Source organism: Grammomys surdaster, unplaced genomic scaffold (assembly GCF_004785775.1).
Source record: "Grammomys surdaster isolate TR1022 unplaced genomic scaffold, NIH_TR_1.0 336, whole genome shotgun sequence".
NCBI classification, from domain to species: domain Eukaryota; kingdom Metazoa; phylum Chordata; class Mammalia; order Rodentia; family Muridae; genus Grammomys; species Grammomys surdaster.
This window is the reverse complement of record NW_021604755.1, coordinates 12,672-33,639: the sequence shown is the minus strand read 5'-3', so window position 1 is coordinate 33,639 and position 20,968 is coordinate 12,672. Positions and strand designations below refer to the sequence as shown.

General features: G+C 41.8%; 1 protein-coding gene across 1 annotated transcript in view; it reads right to left on the bottom strand.

Annotated features, from left to right (window-relative positions):
* The window catches only part of Gfpt1 (glutamine--fructose-6-phosphate transaminase 1), a 44,108-nt gene extending 25,231 nt beyond the window's left edge, over positions 1-18,877 (bottom strand). The window contains exons 1-8 of the mRNA XM_028778461.1: positions 18,729-18,877; positions 11,141-11,248; positions 8,383-8,490; positions 7,521-7,646; positions 4,936-4,994; positions 3,278-3,412; positions 1,494-1,555; positions 236-315 (exon numbers count right to left, since the gene is read on the bottom strand). Of these exons, the coding sequence (XP_028634294.1) occupies positions 236-315; positions 1,494-1,555; positions 3,278-3,412; positions 4,936-4,994; positions 7,521-7,646; positions 8,383-8,490; positions 11,141-11,248; positions 18,729-18,735 (685 nt within the window). The 5' untranslated portion in view covers positions 18,736-18,877. The remainder of the gene's footprint in view (positions 1-235; positions 316-1,493; positions 1,556-3,277; positions 3,413-4,935; positions 4,995-7,520; positions 7,647-8,382; positions 8,491-11,140; positions 11,249-18,728) is intronic.
* Between the last annotated feature and the right edge of the window lie 2,091 nt (positions 18,878-20,968).

Sequence of the window (20,968 nt, the reverse complement as noted above, 5' to 3'; positions counted from 1 at the left end):
GTTCTGCCTGGGATCCCCACCATGTGAACTTTGATCCAATCTGAGTCCTAGCTATGGATGTACAACAGAGAAAAATTCTCTTGTCAGAGTGTTCACAAGTTTTTCGTGTCTAGATAGAACTACATAATTGTATGCACAAGTACACACAGATCCAACCAAAGAACATTTACTGCAGCACATGGAGCAGGTTCTCAGAGCTCCTGCACCGTACGTACAATGGAATGCAACAACTTACCTGTTCTATACAGAATCGGAATGTGATCTGTAGAAAGCTTATGTTCACTACGCACACCAATCAAGAGAGGGCTACCTCGCCTGAAATGCAATGAGTCAGAATCAAACCTTTTCCATAAACAATGCACTAACAAGATAAATAAATTAAAAATATATATATAAATATAAAATATAAAATATGTAAATATAAAAAATATTTAATATAAAGAACATAAATTTTAAGTATGAATTCAAAATTCACTTTAATTTGAAATATAATGCTCTTCAAATGATTTAATTTCCCCTCTGAGTTGAACTTCAAGTATAATAAAATAACTACATTAGAAAACTGAGTCCCTAGGCCACACCTGCCTACTTCTAATAAACAATTTTCAACTCGCAAATTACAACTGCTTTAAAATCTCACTGAGACACAGTGAAGTCCTTCCTCTGCAGCAGCTGTCATGCCTGACAACAACTCTGAGTGCTGTTGGGAAGGCCATGTGTCCCAACACACTCAAGTATTTCCTATCTGACCCACTCTGGAAAAGATAATTGCCAACCCATATCCTATAACACATTGTATTTTAAACTGTTCTTTTAATGTGAAGAACTTTTCATTGTATACAGACACCAGTATATCCTTAGGCATCCTCCCTTCAAATTAAAGATAACCATCTGTTTAAAGTTTTTTGTTGTTGTTGTTTTGTTTTAAAGATTTATCTATTATGTACATAGTGCTCTGCTTGCGTGCATGCCTGCATGCCAGAAGAGGGCACCAGATCTCATTATGGATGTTTATGAGACCACGTGTGGTTGCTAGGAATTGAACTCAGGACCTGTGGAAGGGCAGCCAGTGCTCTAACCTCTGAGCTCTCTCTCCAGCCCCCCAGATCTTAAATGTTCTTACTGCTCTAAGAACTTCAGGATCATTTCTAAATATCCTAGCAAAACCAGTGGTTCTAAAATTCCTTGGGAATCTATCTGACACACGTTTCCAAAAAATATGGAGAAAGTTAATGCTTTGGGTCTAAAATATTCCATATCCAAATTTATAAACAGCTACCATGCTCACCAAATACAAATCACAATGCCAAAATGTGTTCTCTCTACTAAGAGACTCTGTTAAAGCATGCTACAGAGAGAACAGTGAATGGAAATAGAGCCAGACTTCTAAGGAAACAGTGAAGGGCTGCTCCCAGGTTACTGAGAGTTATCCTGTAACCTGAATGTTTCAACATGTATGTCATCATTAGTTCTTAAAAGAAAATCGATTGTACCTTGTGCCAACTGCTTGCCCGGGAAAATGGACACTTTTAAACACAAGAGCAAAGGCGCCTTCCTATGGGGGAGAGGAGCATCAGTAGTATTCTTGTTAGCCATTCTCAAACATTGAAAACACACAGGATTCTGCACAGACACTGTCCACACTTGTTCTCTTTTGAACTAGTTTTTATCAAGTCTCCAGTTTAGGCGCTGCAGCAAGATCTCCCTAACATCCCCCCTCATCTTAGGTAGACACCGACTCCTGAGCTCTGATGTGAGCAAACTCTTATCACCAAGCTTCCTTTCCAATACTCGCTGAAAAAGTGGAGCATCTGGAAAGTCACCTGTGTGCTTAGCAGGTTTCTCAACAGACACATCTCTTTCAGACTACTCATCTGTTCAGGAAGGAAGAACTAACAGAGAGGCAAGCTCCACATCCAAAGCCCATAACACCCACTACTAACCTCCATTCTTCTGCCCTCAGTCGTGGGCTTGACAGACATACACAACCATGGTTATTAAAATGAGACAGGGAGACGGCTCCCTGTTAGCAGCATGTGCTGCTCTTGTAGAGGACTTGAATTTGGTTCTCAGCACCCACACCGGGCATCTCACAATCACCTGTTCCTCTAGCTTCAGAGAATCCAATGCCCTCCTCTGGCTTCAACAGACGCTAATACTGATACCTGCGTCTACACGTGAGTACACAGGTCCATGCATGTAGACACACTTGAGCACTACCCACCCACACATACACACCCACATAACAACAAAAAATAAATTAAAAAAAAAGACATACATGTAAATGTCAGAGGACAACTCTGAATTTTCAAGAGCAAACTCAGGTTGTCAGCCTTGCACAGCAATTTGTCTACTGAGCCATTTTGCCACCAAAACGTACTTTTTTACCCTCTAACTACAGTGAAATAGAATATAGTTACTGTAATAATCAATGTAATGGTAAATCCCAGGAAAGCAAGTTAGTAAGTCAAACAATAGTTTCTCAAAATTCCCTGCATTGAATTGTGTTTGTGTGTGTGTGTGTGTGTGTGTGTGTGTGCGCACACGCGGGCGAGCACGCTTGTTTCTATGTGTGTTTGATGTGTGTTATAAAAGCCTAAAAGAAGACCCAGTTAGAAAAATGCTACCCACATAGCGTGAGTTCCGACCCCTAGTACTCACATAAAAGATAAGCAACAACAGTTTTAAGATACCCAATGCTAGTCTCTTGCCTTCACTCACATACGCGCACACACACTGACAATAAAATATCTCACAAATATAGTTGTCTAATGTTAGAATCCTATGAGTTAAAAAAAATCAGCATAGTTCCTGTTCATCAAACATTTTAAGAAAGCTACTTGAAATTAATATTAGCATAATTACTTTTTCTTGTATGTGTGTGTATGCTAGGCACATATATTAGTATGTGTGTGTGCACGCATGGTTGTGGTTATAAATGGGGGTATGCAGGCACATGTGTGAGTATGGGTGGAAGCCGGAGATTTGAGCTAGCTGTCTTCTTCCATTGCTCTGTGCCTTACATACTAAGGTAGGGTCTCTCACTTGAACCCACAATTTGCTGACTCACTAATGTAGTCAACCACACAGCTTGCTGCAGAATCCAGTTCCACCACCTCCTGGGAGCTGGAACTACAAAGAGGCTTCCATATCCACCCAGCATTTATGTGGTGCTGGGGATCTGAACCCTGGTCCCCGTACTTGCATTGCAAGGGCTTTTCTCATGAGTTATACCCTCAGTCCTGACATAATGATCTTTAAAAGTATGGCTTAATACCAATTGTTGGATAACTCTCTCCACCAAGGTAGTAAAACTGACGTCCTGACTTTCCCAGTTGTCATACATGTACTTGACGAGCTTGGCAATGGTTTCTGTGTCTGTTTCCGACTCAAAGTCATAGCCTTTGCTTTCCTAAAGGAGGAAAAAAGGGGAACAAAAGACACATTTAAGTATATACAACGTTCAAATATTAGAAAAAAGGGGAACGAAAGACACATTTAAGTATATACAACGTTCAAATATTAGAAAAAAGGGGAACGAAAGACACATTTAAGTATATACAATGTTCAAATATTTCTTTAACTTAATGGTCCCTTTTTTGTTCACCTTTAAAAAACATCAGATTTTTCATTTTAGTTTATGTATTTATGTATGTCTGTGCATGAGTATGACTGGTGCCCTCAGCTCAGAAGAGAGCATCAGAGCCCCTGAAAGTGGAGCTGCAGACAGTTTTCAATCGTCATGTGGGTGATGGAAGTCTTCTGAAGAGCAACAAGTATTCTAAACCACTGGGCCAACTCTCCAGCCCCTATGCGAACAGTTTCTAGGATTTTTTGTCTCAAAATCCAACTGAATTTCTAATTGTGTGTGCACATATATATGCATGTGCATGTATAGTCTGTGAGTACAGGCTAAATGTGCCACAGTGTGTGCTTGAGGGTTAGAAGACAACCATGAGGAATCCATTTTAGCCTTCCACCATTCTGTAGGATTCAGGGAATAAATTCAATGTTGTCAGGTGGCAAACACCTTACCCACCTCACCAACCCTGAAGATCTTACTAACTGCTAACATTTTCAATGTCATACTGAATTTATTCTACTCAAAATTTAAATTAAAATTAGCTAAAATTTAATTTATAATAGTAAATTTAATAAGTATGATTCAATTAATGTTAATAAAATTGATTAATTAAAATTAATTTTAATCAAAACTAAAATATGATTTAGAGAATTCAAAATAACATATTATTGAATACAACTCAAAAGGCTTAACTTATATTTGCCTCATATGATTTAAACAGTAATTAAAATATAGTGGAATATATAATATTCAAAATCCTAATCTCATGAGTAACAATGATTCGGTGATCCTCAACTGTCCAATGAAGAGCCATTAGCTATACAGGGTTACTTAAACGTAAACTCCAGTTTCTCTGTCAGAGCAGCTTAGCCGTCCTAGATGCACAGCTCCCACAATGCTAGATACGGACAGTTCTCTTCACTGCACAAACTCAACAGACGACACTGAGATGGCCCTGTCACATCATGGAATATAGCTTGTCCTCAAAATGCCATGTAAGAAATCAGAACTGTGGGGCAGGAAAGATGGCTCAGCACTTGGGAGCACTGACTGTTCTTCCAGAGGACTGAGGTTCCGTTCCCAGGACTCACATGGCTGCTCACAACAGTCTGTAACTCTAAGATCTGACACCCTCACACAGATGCGCATTTAGGCAGGACATCAATGCACATAAAATAAAAATAAGTTATTAAAAAGATCAATACTGTTTCACTGTCAACAGAGAAATACAATAAAACCATCCTGGAAATTATTATGGGGATTACTTGAATATGTCTAAATAACACTGCACACCCCAACAAACTACCTCCTGACTCTCAGTAGATGGTATCTTCCGGGTTCACCTCACTTACCAGAAACTTTTTCAAGTCTTTGTAGTTGGTGATGATTCCATTATGAATAACAATGAATTCTAGAAGAGATAAAAGTATTGACTGAATATTAGAGTCTGAGAAATGCTGTGAATAGCTATCATGCATAGACTTCCCGATGTGTTTCCCCTCTGCTTATTGTTTTAGTGGTTGCCCTGGGGTTTGAATCCAGGGCCACTCCATGCCAGGCAAGCATTCTGCCATTGAACTACCTCCCAGTCCTGCTCTTCCATTTTCTTGAGACAAGGTTTTACTATGTAGCCCAGGCTAGCTTTGAACTAATGGTAATTTTGTTACCTCTGTCACCCAAGTGCTGTGATTACAGACACACACCACCACACCTGGTCTATAGATTTTTCTCAAGTCAAATAGTAATCTACTAGTGGGTGTCCTCAGGTGCCACATTCTTCTTCCTGTGGCTTGTCATCAGGCAGCTCACCAGCCCTGATTCTGCACTAATACACAGCATGTACATGAGGAGACGCACCACTTCTGACTTCTGCTCCACTAAGCTACTACCCCCACGTTAGGGGATGAAAGGAGCAAGTCTCCTGTGCCGTTCCCTCACTTGCAGAACGCTACCCTACTTGAACACTCAGGTCTCTGTTTATTTATTCTTTTTTTTGGCTTTTCGAGACAGGGTTTCTCTGTGTAGCCCTGGTTGTGTTTATTTATTCTTTGGTTAAGTTTAAACATGAGTCCTTTCCAACTACAACAATCCCAGTGACACTAAATAAAGCTTAAGAACTAATACCTACATATTTACCAAGTTCTATAAATTGATTTGAGAAAGGTCCAGATCACTCCTGGAATGTCACATGAAAATGTCAAAGTTGCATTCCAAGACGAAATAAATATAATCCTGAGAGATCAATTTCATCTATTTTTATTAAATGATGACTGAAAAATGTTAAAAATAGATAACTAAGAGTTCACAGTATTATGTGTAGCCATGACAGTATACACAGTATACAGTGTAGCTTTAAATTCATATATCATAAGAATAATTATGACTGGGTATGGTGACAAATGCCTTTAACAGCACTCAGAAGGCAGAAGCAGGAGGATTTCTATGAGTTCAAGGACAGCCTGGTTTACATCGTGAGTTCCAGGCCAGCTAGAGCTACACAGTGAGACCCTGTCGAAACAACAAAACATAATTATTACTAAATACAATGGTTTTGTTGCCTTGATTGGCCTTAACTCCTAGACTCAAACGCTCTGCCTGCCTCAGCCTTCTGTGTCACCAGAACAGGAAGCATGTGTCACCAAAATAATATAAATCTAATTTTCTACTACATTATTCAAAATGTTCTCAATGTACCTAAAGATCTCACATCTTTAGTTCTCAAAAGAAAAGTAAGCAAGATGACTAAGCCTACTGAGATCGGCTCAAAAAGAAACAGGAAGTAATTGGAATAAGCTCCCAGTGGGCAAAACAGGAAAATAGCTGCAACCATGCAAAGGACTACCTCAGGATACAGAAATAAATCAAGTAGCTACCACAAACGACTCAGAGGTGCTTCAGGAGTGCAGTGCACAGTGTCTCAGTCTCGAGAACTATTTGGAGGGAAGGAGGAGGTGAACAAGAGGGGTAAAGGATGGAGTGCAGTCAGTGCAGAACAGACACTAAGAATGTGTAATGACGGATGAATGTCACAAAGAAACCCATTCCTTGTAGAGTAACTCAAAATTCAACTTCAAAGACACTCAAAGAAATTAAGAGGTTATAATAATGAAAAAAACACATTGCTCGGAAAACATTAGAATTACTTAATGTCTGAAAAATAATAACTAAGGGAAAAGACTCAACCATTCACCCTGCCTTTCCAATACAAGCTATCCCTCAGAGTAAACAAGAGATTGACAGGAACTTCTTCTTATAGATTTATCTGAGCTCAAAATTAAAAAAGGACTTTTTAAGTACTAGCCTCCTAGCATTTGACAATCCCTATGATCTCTGCAGTAATCATCCATGTGTAGCATGACAAACACTGAACCTCCAGGTTCTTCATTTATAGGAAATACTCAGGCTGAAGATACAGCTCACGGTAGAAACCTGCCAAGCAGTACTGCACCCTGGGCTCAGTGCCTGGGAAAGTAAAAATAAACTAACATGTCTGTTTAGCAGGGCATGATAGAACACACCTATAATCTCAGTGCTTGGGAGGCAGGGAAAGAAGGATCGGTACAAGGCAAAGGCCAGTCAAGCCTACAGAGAAAAACTGCTTTAAACAAAGACAAAAATGAAGATATGAGGAAACATTAAACAACATAACAGGAGTAGATGTAATTAGCAATACATAAACAACAGGAAACTTACAAATAACATCCTAAATTACAAGAGAAAGAGATAAAAAGATTGATATGTTGAAGTTACCAATCTTTATTACTGCAATTCCAAAATAACCTATACAGGGAGAATGGGATTAAGTTCTGTACACTCTCTGAATATGTTTTGAAATTTCCAAATAATCAACAAACTAAAGTAACAACATAAGCAGCTTGATTCCCCTCCTGTTACTGCCCAGTAAAATCATTCAAACTACACACAATCTAACTCATACCATTATTTTTATCAGAGCGCTGGGGGTGACTATTGACAGGATTAGGTTCTCCATGTGTTGCCCAACGGGTATGAGCTATTCCAAGATGCACATCAAATTCTATATCCAAGTCCATGTCTTGTTGTTCTGTAAGAGATAAAGTTTAAGACTCTGGTATTTGATAACGCTGTAGATGTAAATTATATTAAAGAAAACTGTACCAGTCCCCTTATCCACACGGTTTGTGTTTCAAGATACTCAGTGGATACCTGAAACTCCAATGGCACTAAGCTCTGCTCATAGCATGTTTTCCTACAGTGTCATTGTGTTTCCACTTGGATAAACACTCACTGTGGCCTATGACCACAGCTTTTTCAGCTGGAGACATGACAGCAGAGCTAGCACCAATTTGTTTCTTCTCAATTTTAGGTGGAAGGTGCACCCTTACCTTACCTCTTAGCAAAGTAAGCATTTGATTTTCCTTCTTCCCTTTTTAAATAATAACATTAACTCTTCCCCCTTCACAAAAAGCCCCTTATGGCTTCTCTGGCAGGTCAGCAAACCAGCATCAGCATCTTGCACTTGGGGTCATTGTCAAACAAAGACAAAACCGAGCCAAGTGGAGACATATGAGCAAGCAGGCTGCCTATGTGAGACCCATCCTCAGGACAGTGCTTCTGAAGCTCTGCATTGTGAGCTAGGAGCCTGCTCCACACCCACTAGACCTCATTTCTTTTCTAACTGCTGTCATCATTTTTGAAGCTCACGAACACTTTAAACCGAAGTAGTAAGAAAATTATTTTTCTTCCTTCTCTTCAACCTTTGAGCCTTCCTTAAATGTGTCCAAAAAAGGGGAAGAATGGGAAAAATCAAAGTACATTACTGTGAACTTCTTCATCCAGTGCCTTGACTTTTCCTTTCTTCTTAATGAGCTGGATTTTGCAGGCATTGGCTTCCCAGTCTTTGTCATTGCCTCCATCAAGCCCCACACCTAAATTAGCAAGAGACAGGGAGAAATGCCACGACTTACAAACTGGCTAACAATGCCAATATGAGGAAAAAAATAATAACAATTTAGGTAAATTATATATACGTTCATCTAATTAACTCATTTACCAAGTAGATTTTCTGAAAACATATTATGTGTTAAGTGACAGCTGTTTATAAACAAAACAAAAAAAATAAATAAAAATAAGTCTGGGAGCATAGCTGAGTAGTAAAGAGCTCATTTAGCATGCACAGGAACTTGGGTTCAAACCCAGCATCAGAACAGAGGGTATGAAAAGGAAGGTCAGGAGAGAGGTCAGGAGAACTCAATCCCGGTCTAATAACAGTCTTGAGAAAACAGACAGAGAAAGAATAATGGCAATCAAAATTATTACTTAGACAAGCAACTGCTATATAAACTATAAGCTGAGATAGTGCCATAGGCACAGTGGAGACACGCAAAAGTGAGGTGCTCACCTCAGAAGGAAAACAGGATGGTCAGGAAAGCATCTTCTGAGACGAGACTTAAGTTACTAAGAATTCAAAAAGCTTACTTAGACCATGAAGGTCATTTCAAACAAAAATAACATGGCACGAACAGCTAGCAAATGCTCTGAAAATGGCAGAGAGGGGAGGATGGGTTGGTGAGGGAGAAAGAGGAAATTACAGCTGAAACAAAGCAAAAACATAGAAGGCCTGATTTGAACAGAGACAAGTGAGGAACAGAAGGGCCCGATGAGATGTGAGAAGGCAGCAGCCGAGGTTCCCTCCTGGGTTCAAGGAAGCGTGGCATGATTGCTGATGGACGGGACACAGAACAGAATGAGGTCTGCAGTGAGGACCACAATGTGTACAGTTCAGCTATGAACCTGAAAAGTACACTGCACCGTGTTCTACCCATGAAGATATTTCTAGAAGGCAGCTAGAAACACAGGTCTGCAACTTGGGAAGCTCACATGGATTAGATAGGCAAGTCAAGTGTGGTACCTCATACCTGTAATCCTAGCACTCAAAAGACTGAGGCAGAGGGATGGAAAGTTTGAGGTCAGCATAGTCTACAAAGAAAGACTGTCTCAAAAACTTTAAACAAACAAAATACATGGACTGTAAATCACAATGTAGAGGTGATGAAGTCATCTCACCATGAAAATATAAAGACAAGTGAGCTAAGCCAACAACCTCTGAGGGTGAAGTGGGGTTCACGCCCGTAATCTCAGCACTTGGAGGAAAACGTCTGCCTAAGCTATAGAACAAGACTTAATCTCAAATAAATAATAAAAGATGAAGAAAAAAACCCTTAAAGAACATTCCTACTTAAGCAATAGACAAAAGAAAGAGGCCTCCAAGGCTGACAGCAAACCTAATCAGCATCCATGAGAAGCTACACTAGGAAAGCTAAAAATGGAGAATTGAAACACCAAAGAACCAGAACGGGGGATAGCCCAGTGCCCCTTGCATGTGCAACCTTGGCTTCCATTCCCATACCTACCAAACAGGAATGAGAAACCAACAGGATATCCTTTTGCAATCATAGATTTCAGGGGGATTCTAACCACTTGAGAAGCTCCTATGCCTAGACTGTTCATGAAAACCGTGTGTTGCTCTGGGATGGCCTGCTGCTATGTGTCTGGCTCTGAATCATCAGGCGTTTACCTAGTAGACAACATTCATGTGTACGATCACAACCTGCTGTTAGGGACATGAAGCATATCCTGATAAAACAGGCTTCTTGGAAGTAGGTGCCTGCTTTCCTGTAGACTTCATCCCACACCCGTTCCCTTTCCTGATTTTGCTCTTGATTGTTCTGCTGTAGTGAATCACAGAGCTATGCATGTAACTATTTGCTGAGGCTCATGAGTTGCTAGGAACCACTGAAAGTGAGCTTCTGGTGGACCTCAACACAGGTAGCCAGAGTCAAACAGACTCTGCCAATCTGACACTATAGGGCTGGGCTGGAGAAGTGGCTGAGAGGGTAAGAGCTGTGTCAGGAACCTGAGGCTCAGTTGCTGGACCCATGTCAAGCATCTAGTGTTGGGTGAAACCAGGGGGATAAAGGGTTCCTCCAGCACCTGCAGTCATGGATGCAGACACACAATTTTAAAAAAACAGACCTTTTACAAAGAAAGAAGAAAGAATTTTACAGTACAGTGTTCTACAAGTTGTTCCCACAAAAAAAAAGTCTCATAATTTATGGTTTTATAGTTAACGTTTGTTATGTTTATTTTTAGATAAAGACTCCTATAGCCCAGGCTGGCCTCAAACTTAGTATGTCTAAGGATGTCTTTGAACTTGCCTTCCTGCCTCTACCTCCTCAGTGCTGAGACCACAGGTCTGAGCCACCAAACCCAGCTTACATGGTGTAAGGAATGAACCCAAGGCTTCACATACACTAAAAACTAAGCACCTCCCCAAGCCCTAGGAAATCACTGAGAAATCACTCTTCCTAAGGAAATCACTGAGAAGCAACATTCACATAAACGGTAATACTGCTGAAATGACAGTCACAAACCCTTAGACATGACCAAAGTTAACAGTTCTTCAGACTTGCATTTACAAAACAATGCAAACACAAATTAAGTCTCCTAAAATTAATAAAAATACTATTTAGATTCAAGAATCCAAATCCCATAATATATTTTTTTTTAAAAAAATACCAGCAGAATCATATCCTCTGTACTCCAGTCTCTGAAGGCCTTTGATTAGTGTCTCCAAGATTTCTCGTCTTGTTCGAGGAACATGGTAATTTAAATAAGCAAATATACCTGCAAAAAAAAAAATATTTAATGGACAATGCTGATGAATCAAACATCACATAATTATGTTTAGGCTATGCAGAAATATAAAGCTAGATTTCACTTTTTAAAAAGAAATCAATTAGAGTCCATGTAACTTTTTCAAAAGGGAAGTTTTATAAACATGAAAAATTAACAAAAATATGTCAAAATAAGTGTTTAGTTGTTTTCAACAAAGCTTATAAAGCTAACTATTTCCTTAACTGCCATTTTATCAAGTAAAATTTATTTTTTAAAAAGCAAATTTGTGGTCTATATCCTATATACTATTACATTAAACATATATACATTTTCTAGTATTTTAAGCCACAAAATAGTTCCTACAACTATAGAACTAAAATAAGTGAATATTTCTACTATAAATAGTGTTTAGTGATAAATTTTGTGTTAAAAACGAAACAAAATCTCATAATTCATTTTTTTTCCAGACCTGAAGACCACATTTTAGTCAAGTGGTCTATTATTCAACTACAACCCAATACAACAATAATTTAATTTAAAAAATCTGACCTAAATATGTAACTGCCTCAAATGACTTGAATCAGGCTCAGGTACCGCTGTGGAAGAGCACAGACAGCAGAAGCCAGAGGTGGGAAGACCAGAGCCAAACAGCATCTTTGCTACTTTGAGGGTTCTTCTTTTTCCCACCCTTTATCCCCCTAGTTTCACCCAACACTAGATAAGACAAAGACAAGGATAGAGGGGAGAGAGGAACTAGGAAAATCCCTGAATCAAATTTCTTTCCTTTTGTTTCTTCTTTGACCACAGCTACCACAACCAACCACCCTAAATCACCAACAACCACCACCACCATCGCCTCTATATACCCTCTGAAAAGTTCCAGAATTCCAAATGTCACACAATCACAGAAACTATCTGCAGCTGACAAAACCATGCCTTGGCTAAAGCTTAAGGCAAATCACGGTCAGCGGCTGCAGCCAGCCGGAAGCAGCCCCATATCCCCACACCTGGAACTAAAATGGAAGCACATTCCAATAGTTCTGTATTTTAATGAAACAAACATCCAGAATTGTCACTACACAGGATCTCTGCACTCATGAACTCACAGTAACTGTGGTTGCCTGTTCTAACACAGAGTGGAAAGGGATTCATGAACCCTCACCCCTAACTGAAGAGACGTGGACAACTGGTGGCTTCTAAGAGTCAGTTGTCTTTAGAGTGTGGCTCCAGGTAGATCTTAGCACCTTCTGCATCCCTGAAGTCCCTCTTTCCCCTGCCCCCTTCCCTACTCAGTACTTCTACAAGGGTGATACTGATTTTCATACATAAGTTAGAAAGTGTATTTGCCATTCTGAGTCTGGTTGATTTCACTCAACACAGTGTCCTAAAGTTCTTTACCTCTGTTTCTGCAAATGACAGGGCTTCACTGTTTTAGACTGAGTTATATTCCATACAAACACACACTTTCTTATCCATTCATCCAGTGAAAGGCACAGCTTGTAGTTTGTACTGGAAAGTGTTGATAAACTGGAGTTGAAACTCTCTTTGGCTTTGGCATCGCAAACACCCACTACTGTAATTGCTGGAATTGCTGTCACTGGTGGACAAGTTTTCTTTTTAGTTTGAGACGTGATGTGACTGCAGGTGTGCACAGCCCCAGTGATCGTGGAGTCAACGGACTACTCTTGGGAATGGGTACTTTCACCTGAGCCACCTCACCCACCCCTTTGAGACAGGGTTTCATTATGCAGTTCCAGCACCCACGTGGAGTACCTGTAACTCCAGTCCTAGGGGAGCCAACGCCCTCTTTTGGCCATACAGACATACATGAAGGGAGATCCATACATATAAAACAAAGGTTACATTAAAAAAAAAAAATCAGGACTCTTCTACAAAATCCTATCACACCTAAGATGCTCCATTACCACCTAATATGATATTCATGTTAAAATTTACCCTAGTATAAAAAAGTCCTTTACAGCTGACTTGTTTATTCTAAAATCTAATAAAGGCCCACCTTTCACATCACATTGTTGTCATTCTTAAAACTCTTATCCAGAGTGTTCTTCCCTCATCATACCATTTCCCTAAGACAAGCATGGGCCAAGTGTCCCACTCAAGGCCTTCCCTCTGGAGTTGTGTTTAGTTGTTTCCATAACATAACTAATCTGATCCTCCATCCCTCGACTTTAGGGAAGATAAGTAAAAAGTTCCAAGGTTAGAGCTAGAGGCAACAGTGGATCAAGGAAGCACATTCTCAAGGCTTTTGCTGGTGATGCCAGGTTTCCAGTAGAGAAATCAAATCACCCAGTTGTGATGGCTCTTCCTGGTTGTCAACTTGACTGTACCTGGAATGATCTACAATCCAGAAATGGAGGGCACACCTGTGATCCAGATCTTGAGGCTGGAAGACACACACTTTTGACCCAGATCTTGAGGCATAGTAGCCATGAAAAGCTTAGGCCCAGGCAAGGAGGTACACACCTATAATCTCAGGACACAGAGGCAAGCAGATCTCTGAATTTAAGGCCTGTCAGGGACAGAGCAAGTTCCAAGTAAAGAACTTAGGTCCAGGCACGGTGGTACACACCTTTAATCTGGGCCACACCCTCTGCTGGAGGCCTACTTAAGGACAGTGGAAGAAGGAAGGCTTCCTTCTTCACTTGCTTGCACTCACTTGCCAGCTCATCTATTGGAACCTACTTCTTCAGGATTCCAGCTTATTCAGAAGACTAGCTGAAACACCCAGCCTTGTGGGACTGAGCAGCTACTAGATCCTTGGACTTCCCATTCACAGCTGCCCATTGTTGGGTTAGTTGGGACTGCAGACTGTAAATTATTCCAATAAATTCCCTTAATATATACCAACATTCCATAAGTTCTGTGACTCTAGAGAACTCTGGCTGATATACCAGTACATAACCTTCTGAAAGTGTCTCCAGAACAGTTTCTAGGTCTGACGGCCCCTACTGATTGAACACATTGATTTAAAGTTTGATTATACATAGTTTCTCTCCTTATGTTTCCATGATGATGGTGCATCTTCCAATTGCTGGTATCTTTGATTCAATGAACTTAAGTTACAACTCAAAAACTTTTTTCACTCAATAAAGGCTGTACTACTATAGCCAATAATCATTATTATGGTGTTTGGTAAACTGTCCTTTGAAACTACTGGCCCAAGAAAAACCCCCCAGTTAACCAGGGAGTGGTGGCATATGCCTCTAATCCCAACATTTGGGAGGCAGAGGCAGGTGGATTTCTTGGGTTTGAGGGCAGCCTCGTTTACAGAGTGAATTCTCAGACAGCCGGGTCTACACAAAGAAACTCTGTTTTGGAAAAAATGGAGAAAAAGGGGAGGAAGAGGAAGAATGAAAAGAGAAAGAGGGAGGGAGGGAAGGAGGGAGGGAGGGAGGGAGGGAGGAAAAGAGAGATAAAGAAAGAAACGAATCCGCCAGTTAGGACTCTGATATTATCCACTATCTCAGAGTAGCCAGGAAGAGATGACAAGCAAACATCTACTCAGGCAGGCAGGGCAACTTCACAGAGACATTCATACTCTCATGGCTGTCTCCTAGAAAGAAGTCACTACTTCAGCTTGTACTTTGAGGTCTTTGTCTTTTTAAACTTCCCAATATGCAGTCCTGCTTAAAGTAACTACAAAAGCTTAACAAGTCACCCTTTTGTAATTGCTGCAGTAGAATTGAACAGTAGTTATGAACAGATTTTCTACCCCAAATTATTGATTCATTCCGGTGAACTCTCTGAGCCTTCTTATGGTGCCACATCATCATAGGTAATAGACATGTCACACTTATATGACTACAGCTCTACTGAGATTTGTTTCTTTGTAATGGCAATGGTACATTTAAGACTTATATAGACTAATCCCTTATCATAAATACATTCAATATTATAATTATGCAGCCACATTCTACATGTAAGACCTTTTTTAAAAAAATAATGCATTGAGAGGCTGGAGAGACAGCTCAAAGGTGAAGAAAACTTGTTGCTCTTGCAGAGGGCCTTGGTTCTGTTCCCAACACCTACATGTGGTTCACAGCCATCCTTAACTTCAGTTCCAGGAGACTCAATACTCTCTTCTGACCTCTGTGGTACCAGGTCAGCATTTTAAAAACCATTATCTCAACAACAACAACAACAACAACAACAACAACAAGTTCTCAAATCTACTTCTACCCACACTCACTGAAGGTGACCAACACCACCTATGGACTGCCTTTGTCACTGATCTCTGTATCTCAAGATACGAATCCTCCCATCATTGGAACATTCCAGGTCTAACAGAGTAGTACAAAGCTCTCCTGTGTCTGATGAATTTCAGATCACCTCAGATAGGACTGTGACAGTGCCTGCAGCCATTGAATCTGGATTCATTTTGTTTCCTCTGACCATCGAACAATCCCTTGAAGGCAACTCTTGAGTCATCTCTCAAAAAAACAAAGAGTGCCATCAACCACTTCATAATACCTTCTGATACCTTCTAGGTACCTGAAAATCACAGTTGAAAGTACCCAAGCCACAGGAAACCACACTAAATTTTGCTCAATGCTAAAAAAGGATAAAATAAAGGCCTCCTAATTGAAAGCTTTAAAGAAAAATAGCCCAACAAAGTTACTAGGTTTAAAGGTTTCTAGAACCTTCAGTCCTGCTAATATTGGGTCTCTGGGAACAGACTATCACAGACTAGTATTACAAGCCCTTCCCACCTCCTATTGCTCATTTCTATTAACCCTGACACCATTAACCTCTCCCTTCCCAAGGAAATGTGTACTAAACAATTAGCTTATCCCCTCAGAGCTTCTTTCTACCCAGTGTGACTTCTAAAGGGCTTGAACAGTCTGGTTTTATGAGTCACCCTAGCAGCCAGACTCAGCATCCCTCAATAACCTTCAGGTAAGTGTCTCAAAAACATAAAAAAACAATTTTTAAAAAGGCAAGAATCACTAACTAAAAAAAAAAAAACAAAACTGAAAATAGACACCTTACTCTGGGAAATACAAAGTGTTACTGGTTGAAATGTAAATAAATATCCAATAAAAAAATACAAAAAATAAAAGGGGGAGGGGAGAGACCAGGAAATCTGATAACATTTGAAATGTAAATAAAGAAAATATCCAATAAAAAAAATAAAAAAAGACAAAAAAAAAAAGTGTTACTGGGTTCTAGGACAGCCGGCCTACACAGAGAAACCCTGTCTCAAAAAACAAAAACAGAGATACCTCAAATACTGTGTGCTAGCATACTTATTTCCTTATTCTTCATAATCAGTGAAACTCAGTTTAATGGCTGTCTTGCACTAGTAGCCACTATGACTAACAGTTCCTCCTTCCTTATCTGAGCCTTCATGAACTACATCCAATTTTTCTTTTTTGTTTTATAGTATACAAATACTTTTCTTCCTGGAACAAGATGAGGAAATAACCTACAACCAGAATGTCAGGTACTTGACTAGGTACACAACTCATCACTCCAACACAGTTAAACTAGCTGGGTGTGGTAGCAGAGTCCAGTCATCCCAGCACTTGGGAGGAGGGAGAAAGATCAGGAGTTCAAGGTTATTCCCATCTACAGAGTGAGTTCAAAGCCAACCCAAACTAGTGAGAGTCAGTCTAAAAAGTAAAAGAGAAAACACTTAACTATCAAATACAGCCAACTAATAATTAACCAGCTTGAAAATTCACTACTTACTTAAAACTTGAAACTAACTTATGTATGTTCTGTAAAACCAATCTATTAAACAGTAAAGGTATAATTCATTATGGAGTCAACTCTAAGCCAATAATTCCAACACAAGTGTTTCTATTTCGATGTTTAGAATCTAGACTCTCTGAGCTTAAACATGCTCTTCATTTTCAGAAGGCGAACCGATTAAATACAGGAAAACCACGCACTGAGGACAACCTACCTCGTGCTGAGTTCTTACAAGCGAAAGACTACAAAGCATGCTTCTCAAACAGCTTCAAGTCTTACAATACCGCTCTGTAAAACGTGGTCTTTCCTGGGAACCAGGCATGGTGGATCATGCCTAGAATCTCAGCACTCATGAGGCTGAAGGGGAACTGTGATCTAGGTCAGCTTGAGGAACAACATGAGATACTATCTCTTAAAAACACTCTTTTGGTCTAGTGATCATTGTCAATTTTAAAAGGTAAGATAAAAATATAACTTTTTAAGGACTACTAATGGTTTATTCCCATTTTAGAGTATTATTAGTGGTATCACATATAATTCTCATGATATCTTTCAGTAACATTTCTAGATATTTGGGGGAGGGGGTGAGAGACAGAGTTTCTCTGTGTAACTGCCCTGGCTATCTTGGAACCAGGTTGGACTCAAAAGCACTGAGCTCCACCCGCCTCTGCCTCCTGAGTGCTAGGACTAAATGCACCACCACCACCCAACTAAATAATAATCCTTAAAATATGGAATAAAGGAGCCTATTTTTTAATGGCTGTAGTAAAGACATATGTTAAAGAGGTGTACATGCATGGTGTGTGATCAGGAGAGCCAGGGCTCCTCCTGTCTCTTCCAGTAAGATCAGCTCTGAGCCCACCTCATCAAGTTATTGATTTAGTAATGGTTTCTTTGAGAGACTTAAGAGGGCAGGAACTTAACGTGTAGTGTCACTATCAGTGTGTTGGCTTGAGTTCTCGTAGGCCTGCCTAAAATAAAGTGACTAGAATAAGTATTTTTAAGACTGCAAGATAAGTAAATTTAAGAAATGCTACCAGCCAGGAGTGGTCATTCATACTTGCAATCACAACACTCAGAAGGCTGAGACAGGACAATGTGAATTACAGGCCAACGTGGGCTACCAAGTGGGACCCAGTTACAAAGACACACACAAAAAAGGGAGAGGGGAGAAAGATAGATAAGAAAGACTGGGGGTGTGGCTAGGGGACCGAGTACTCACTCAGCAAGCTGCCTTTGTGAGTTTTATCCCCAGTACCTCACAGTATGTTCACAGATTGCCTCACTCACTTGGTAGACCTTTCCTAGGCATCCCTCCATACCTCCTCAGTCGGCACTTGGAGCCCCACATCTCTTCTAACGTAGGCATTTATCTATCCTCTGAGCTCTATGCAAAGCGCTCTGATACCCTCCCTGACCCACCCCCCAACCCTCCAACCCCTTTAAGTAGCCTCTGACTCCTGAGTCCCCCACAATCTCCACAATCTCCTCTGCCGGCCCCTCTTCTCAAGCACACTAGCTCCGGCCGCCCCCACACCTCAGGAATCCCCATACTGGAGTCCTTGCCCCACGGGCAGCCTTTCTCCCCAGAGACCCTTCTCCCCGACATTCCAGCTCCCCTCAGGCCCCTCAATCTCCTAGGGACGTCCGCCCCAAAGGCCACCTCTCTCTTCAGGACCCCCGCCCCAAGGCCGCTTCGCTGACACGCGCTGTCCACCTCTGGCTTCGCTGCGCGGGCCCTGCGGCCGCCACACACCCCCATGGCTGCCCTTACCGCACATGATGTTGGTCACGGGCGAGGGCCGAGCTGTCGGGCGCGCGAGAGCTTCGGAAGCGAGGATGAGCTCGGGCCGGGGTAGCGGAGATGAGATGGACTCCGGGATGCGACAGCTCAGACCAGACTGCCGGACAAGCCGCTCGGCTCTCAACTGCCGCCCCGCCCCTCCCCCGCCCCCCTCCCGCCACGCACGCCGCCGCGGCTCTCCCATTGGGCCGCGCCCGCGCCGCTCACGCGCAGGTCTGGCCTTCGTCGCGCGCAGACGCAGAGCTGCGGGCAGCGACGACGTGGCAGGGGCTCGACCTGTATCCGCTTCAGGTTCCTGGAGGCGCCCGCTGAGGGCGAGCCGAGCCTCGGAGGGGGAGGAAGGGGATGTTTACACACAGTTTGTGTCTCTCCAGGGGAACGGGAAGGAGGGAGACAGAGAAAGCTGGAGAGCAGAAAGGAGAGCCTGGGTAGACGTGTCAGTGTGCAGAGCCACGGTGGCCGGAACTGCGCTGATGGCCCAGAGGTGCGCGAGCCTGCAGGCCGCCCTCGGGCAGCCATTCTGGTGACGACCTGAGCTGTAGGGAACGTGCTGCACTCCTTGCCTTCCTCCCTGTCCTTTGCCTAGGGTACCACTAATCAGTGGTCCCAGCACTGCGCCTGCGCTCAGGGAGGCTGTGGGCACGTTGTATCTGCGATCGCTCGTGCCGTGAATGAGCTCTCTCCATTGAGAAAAGAGGAGATGTGTTCCTGAGAAGTTAGCGAGACGTTTCCTTTCGGGAGGTGTGAATAATACCTTTGAGCAAAGGTAGCTGGTTATCAGCCCTCTGTTGATAGCTCTAAAGGAAATGAATGACTATGGCTCACAGAAGCTGGTGTGCTTACCGCTACTGAGCACTCTCAGCCAGAACCCCCTTCCTATGGCTCCAGCATTCAAAGCTGCATGCCTGGGTTATTCTGCAGAGTCCCACATCCTTGCCACTTTTAAGTGTGACCTCTTTGGGTCTCCCCAAGAGGGTTTTAACATCTCATCCTTCGATCTGTCTCATACAAAATTAGGCTTCTGTATTAAAGTTATTTTTCCCTATCCCCACAAAACTGTAAATTCCTTTATGGTGGATTGAGTTTGTTTGTTTGTTTTAAATAACCAACACCTGCCTAGCCATAGATCTGAGCAATAAGTGGCAAATCAAAACTGTTCTGGTGGCTGGAAAGAGTGATAAAAGCCATACTCGAAGTATTGTCGTCAGCTGGTTGTAGGTACAAGGAAGCAAAGGCTTCTCAGTTTTTCATGGCCTACCTCATATAGAGGCTAGAAAATGTAATCAAGGAGGTATTTCTCATCTAAAAGCTCTTCATTATTCCAATCCACGCATCCCTAGATTATCTTGGCAGAGCTAACACAGTGGACTGTTTATTAATGGACAGAGCATTTCTTAATTCAAGAAATGGGCCCCTGGATAGAGGACATCTTAGTCTAAAGACCCTCCACTGGGAGACGACTTGATGATACTGCACAGGAGTCCAAGTGTGGTTCTGGTGCCCCGAATTCCTTACTTGCTGGCAGTAAACCTGTTGATGCCACAAAGAAAATGGCAGCAGTACCAGTGAAGTGTTTCAGTTACAGTAATGTGTTCAGCTGTGTCTACCGACTCACTGTTCCTTATCTTACCCATCTCTTTCCTGCTGCTGTCTGGGTAGGTGTTCAACACCAATTGAAAGAAAACTTTAAAGGCCAATGTTCTCCAGCCCAGCCTTGAACAATCTCACTAAAGCACCATACAAATAATGCTTTGTAACCATGTGCCAGCTGAGACACTGCTCCTCCTCTGCCTTCTCTGGGCCTGTAAAAATAAACTCAGAGGAGAAAATAAATGCTGAGTGAAGGAAAGAGGCCATCTGAGTCTAATTTGAACATCTGAGAACACGGGAAAGGTTTTCTTCTCCTAACCAGCAACACTGAACAAATTTAAGGAGAGAGAGTCTCTGTCCTAGTCAGGGTTTCTACTGCTGCAGCAAAGCACCATGACCAGAAAGCAAGTTGGGTAGAAAACGGTTTATTTGGCTTACACTTCCACATTGTAGTTCCTCACTGTAGGAAGCCAGGCAGCACAGGAACTCGAACAGGGCAGAGGCCATGGAGGAATGCTGCTTACTGGCTTGCACAGCCTGTTTCTTATAGAACCCAGTACTATCATCCTGGGGATGTCACCACCCACCATGGGCTGGACCTGGCCCTCCCCCATCAATCA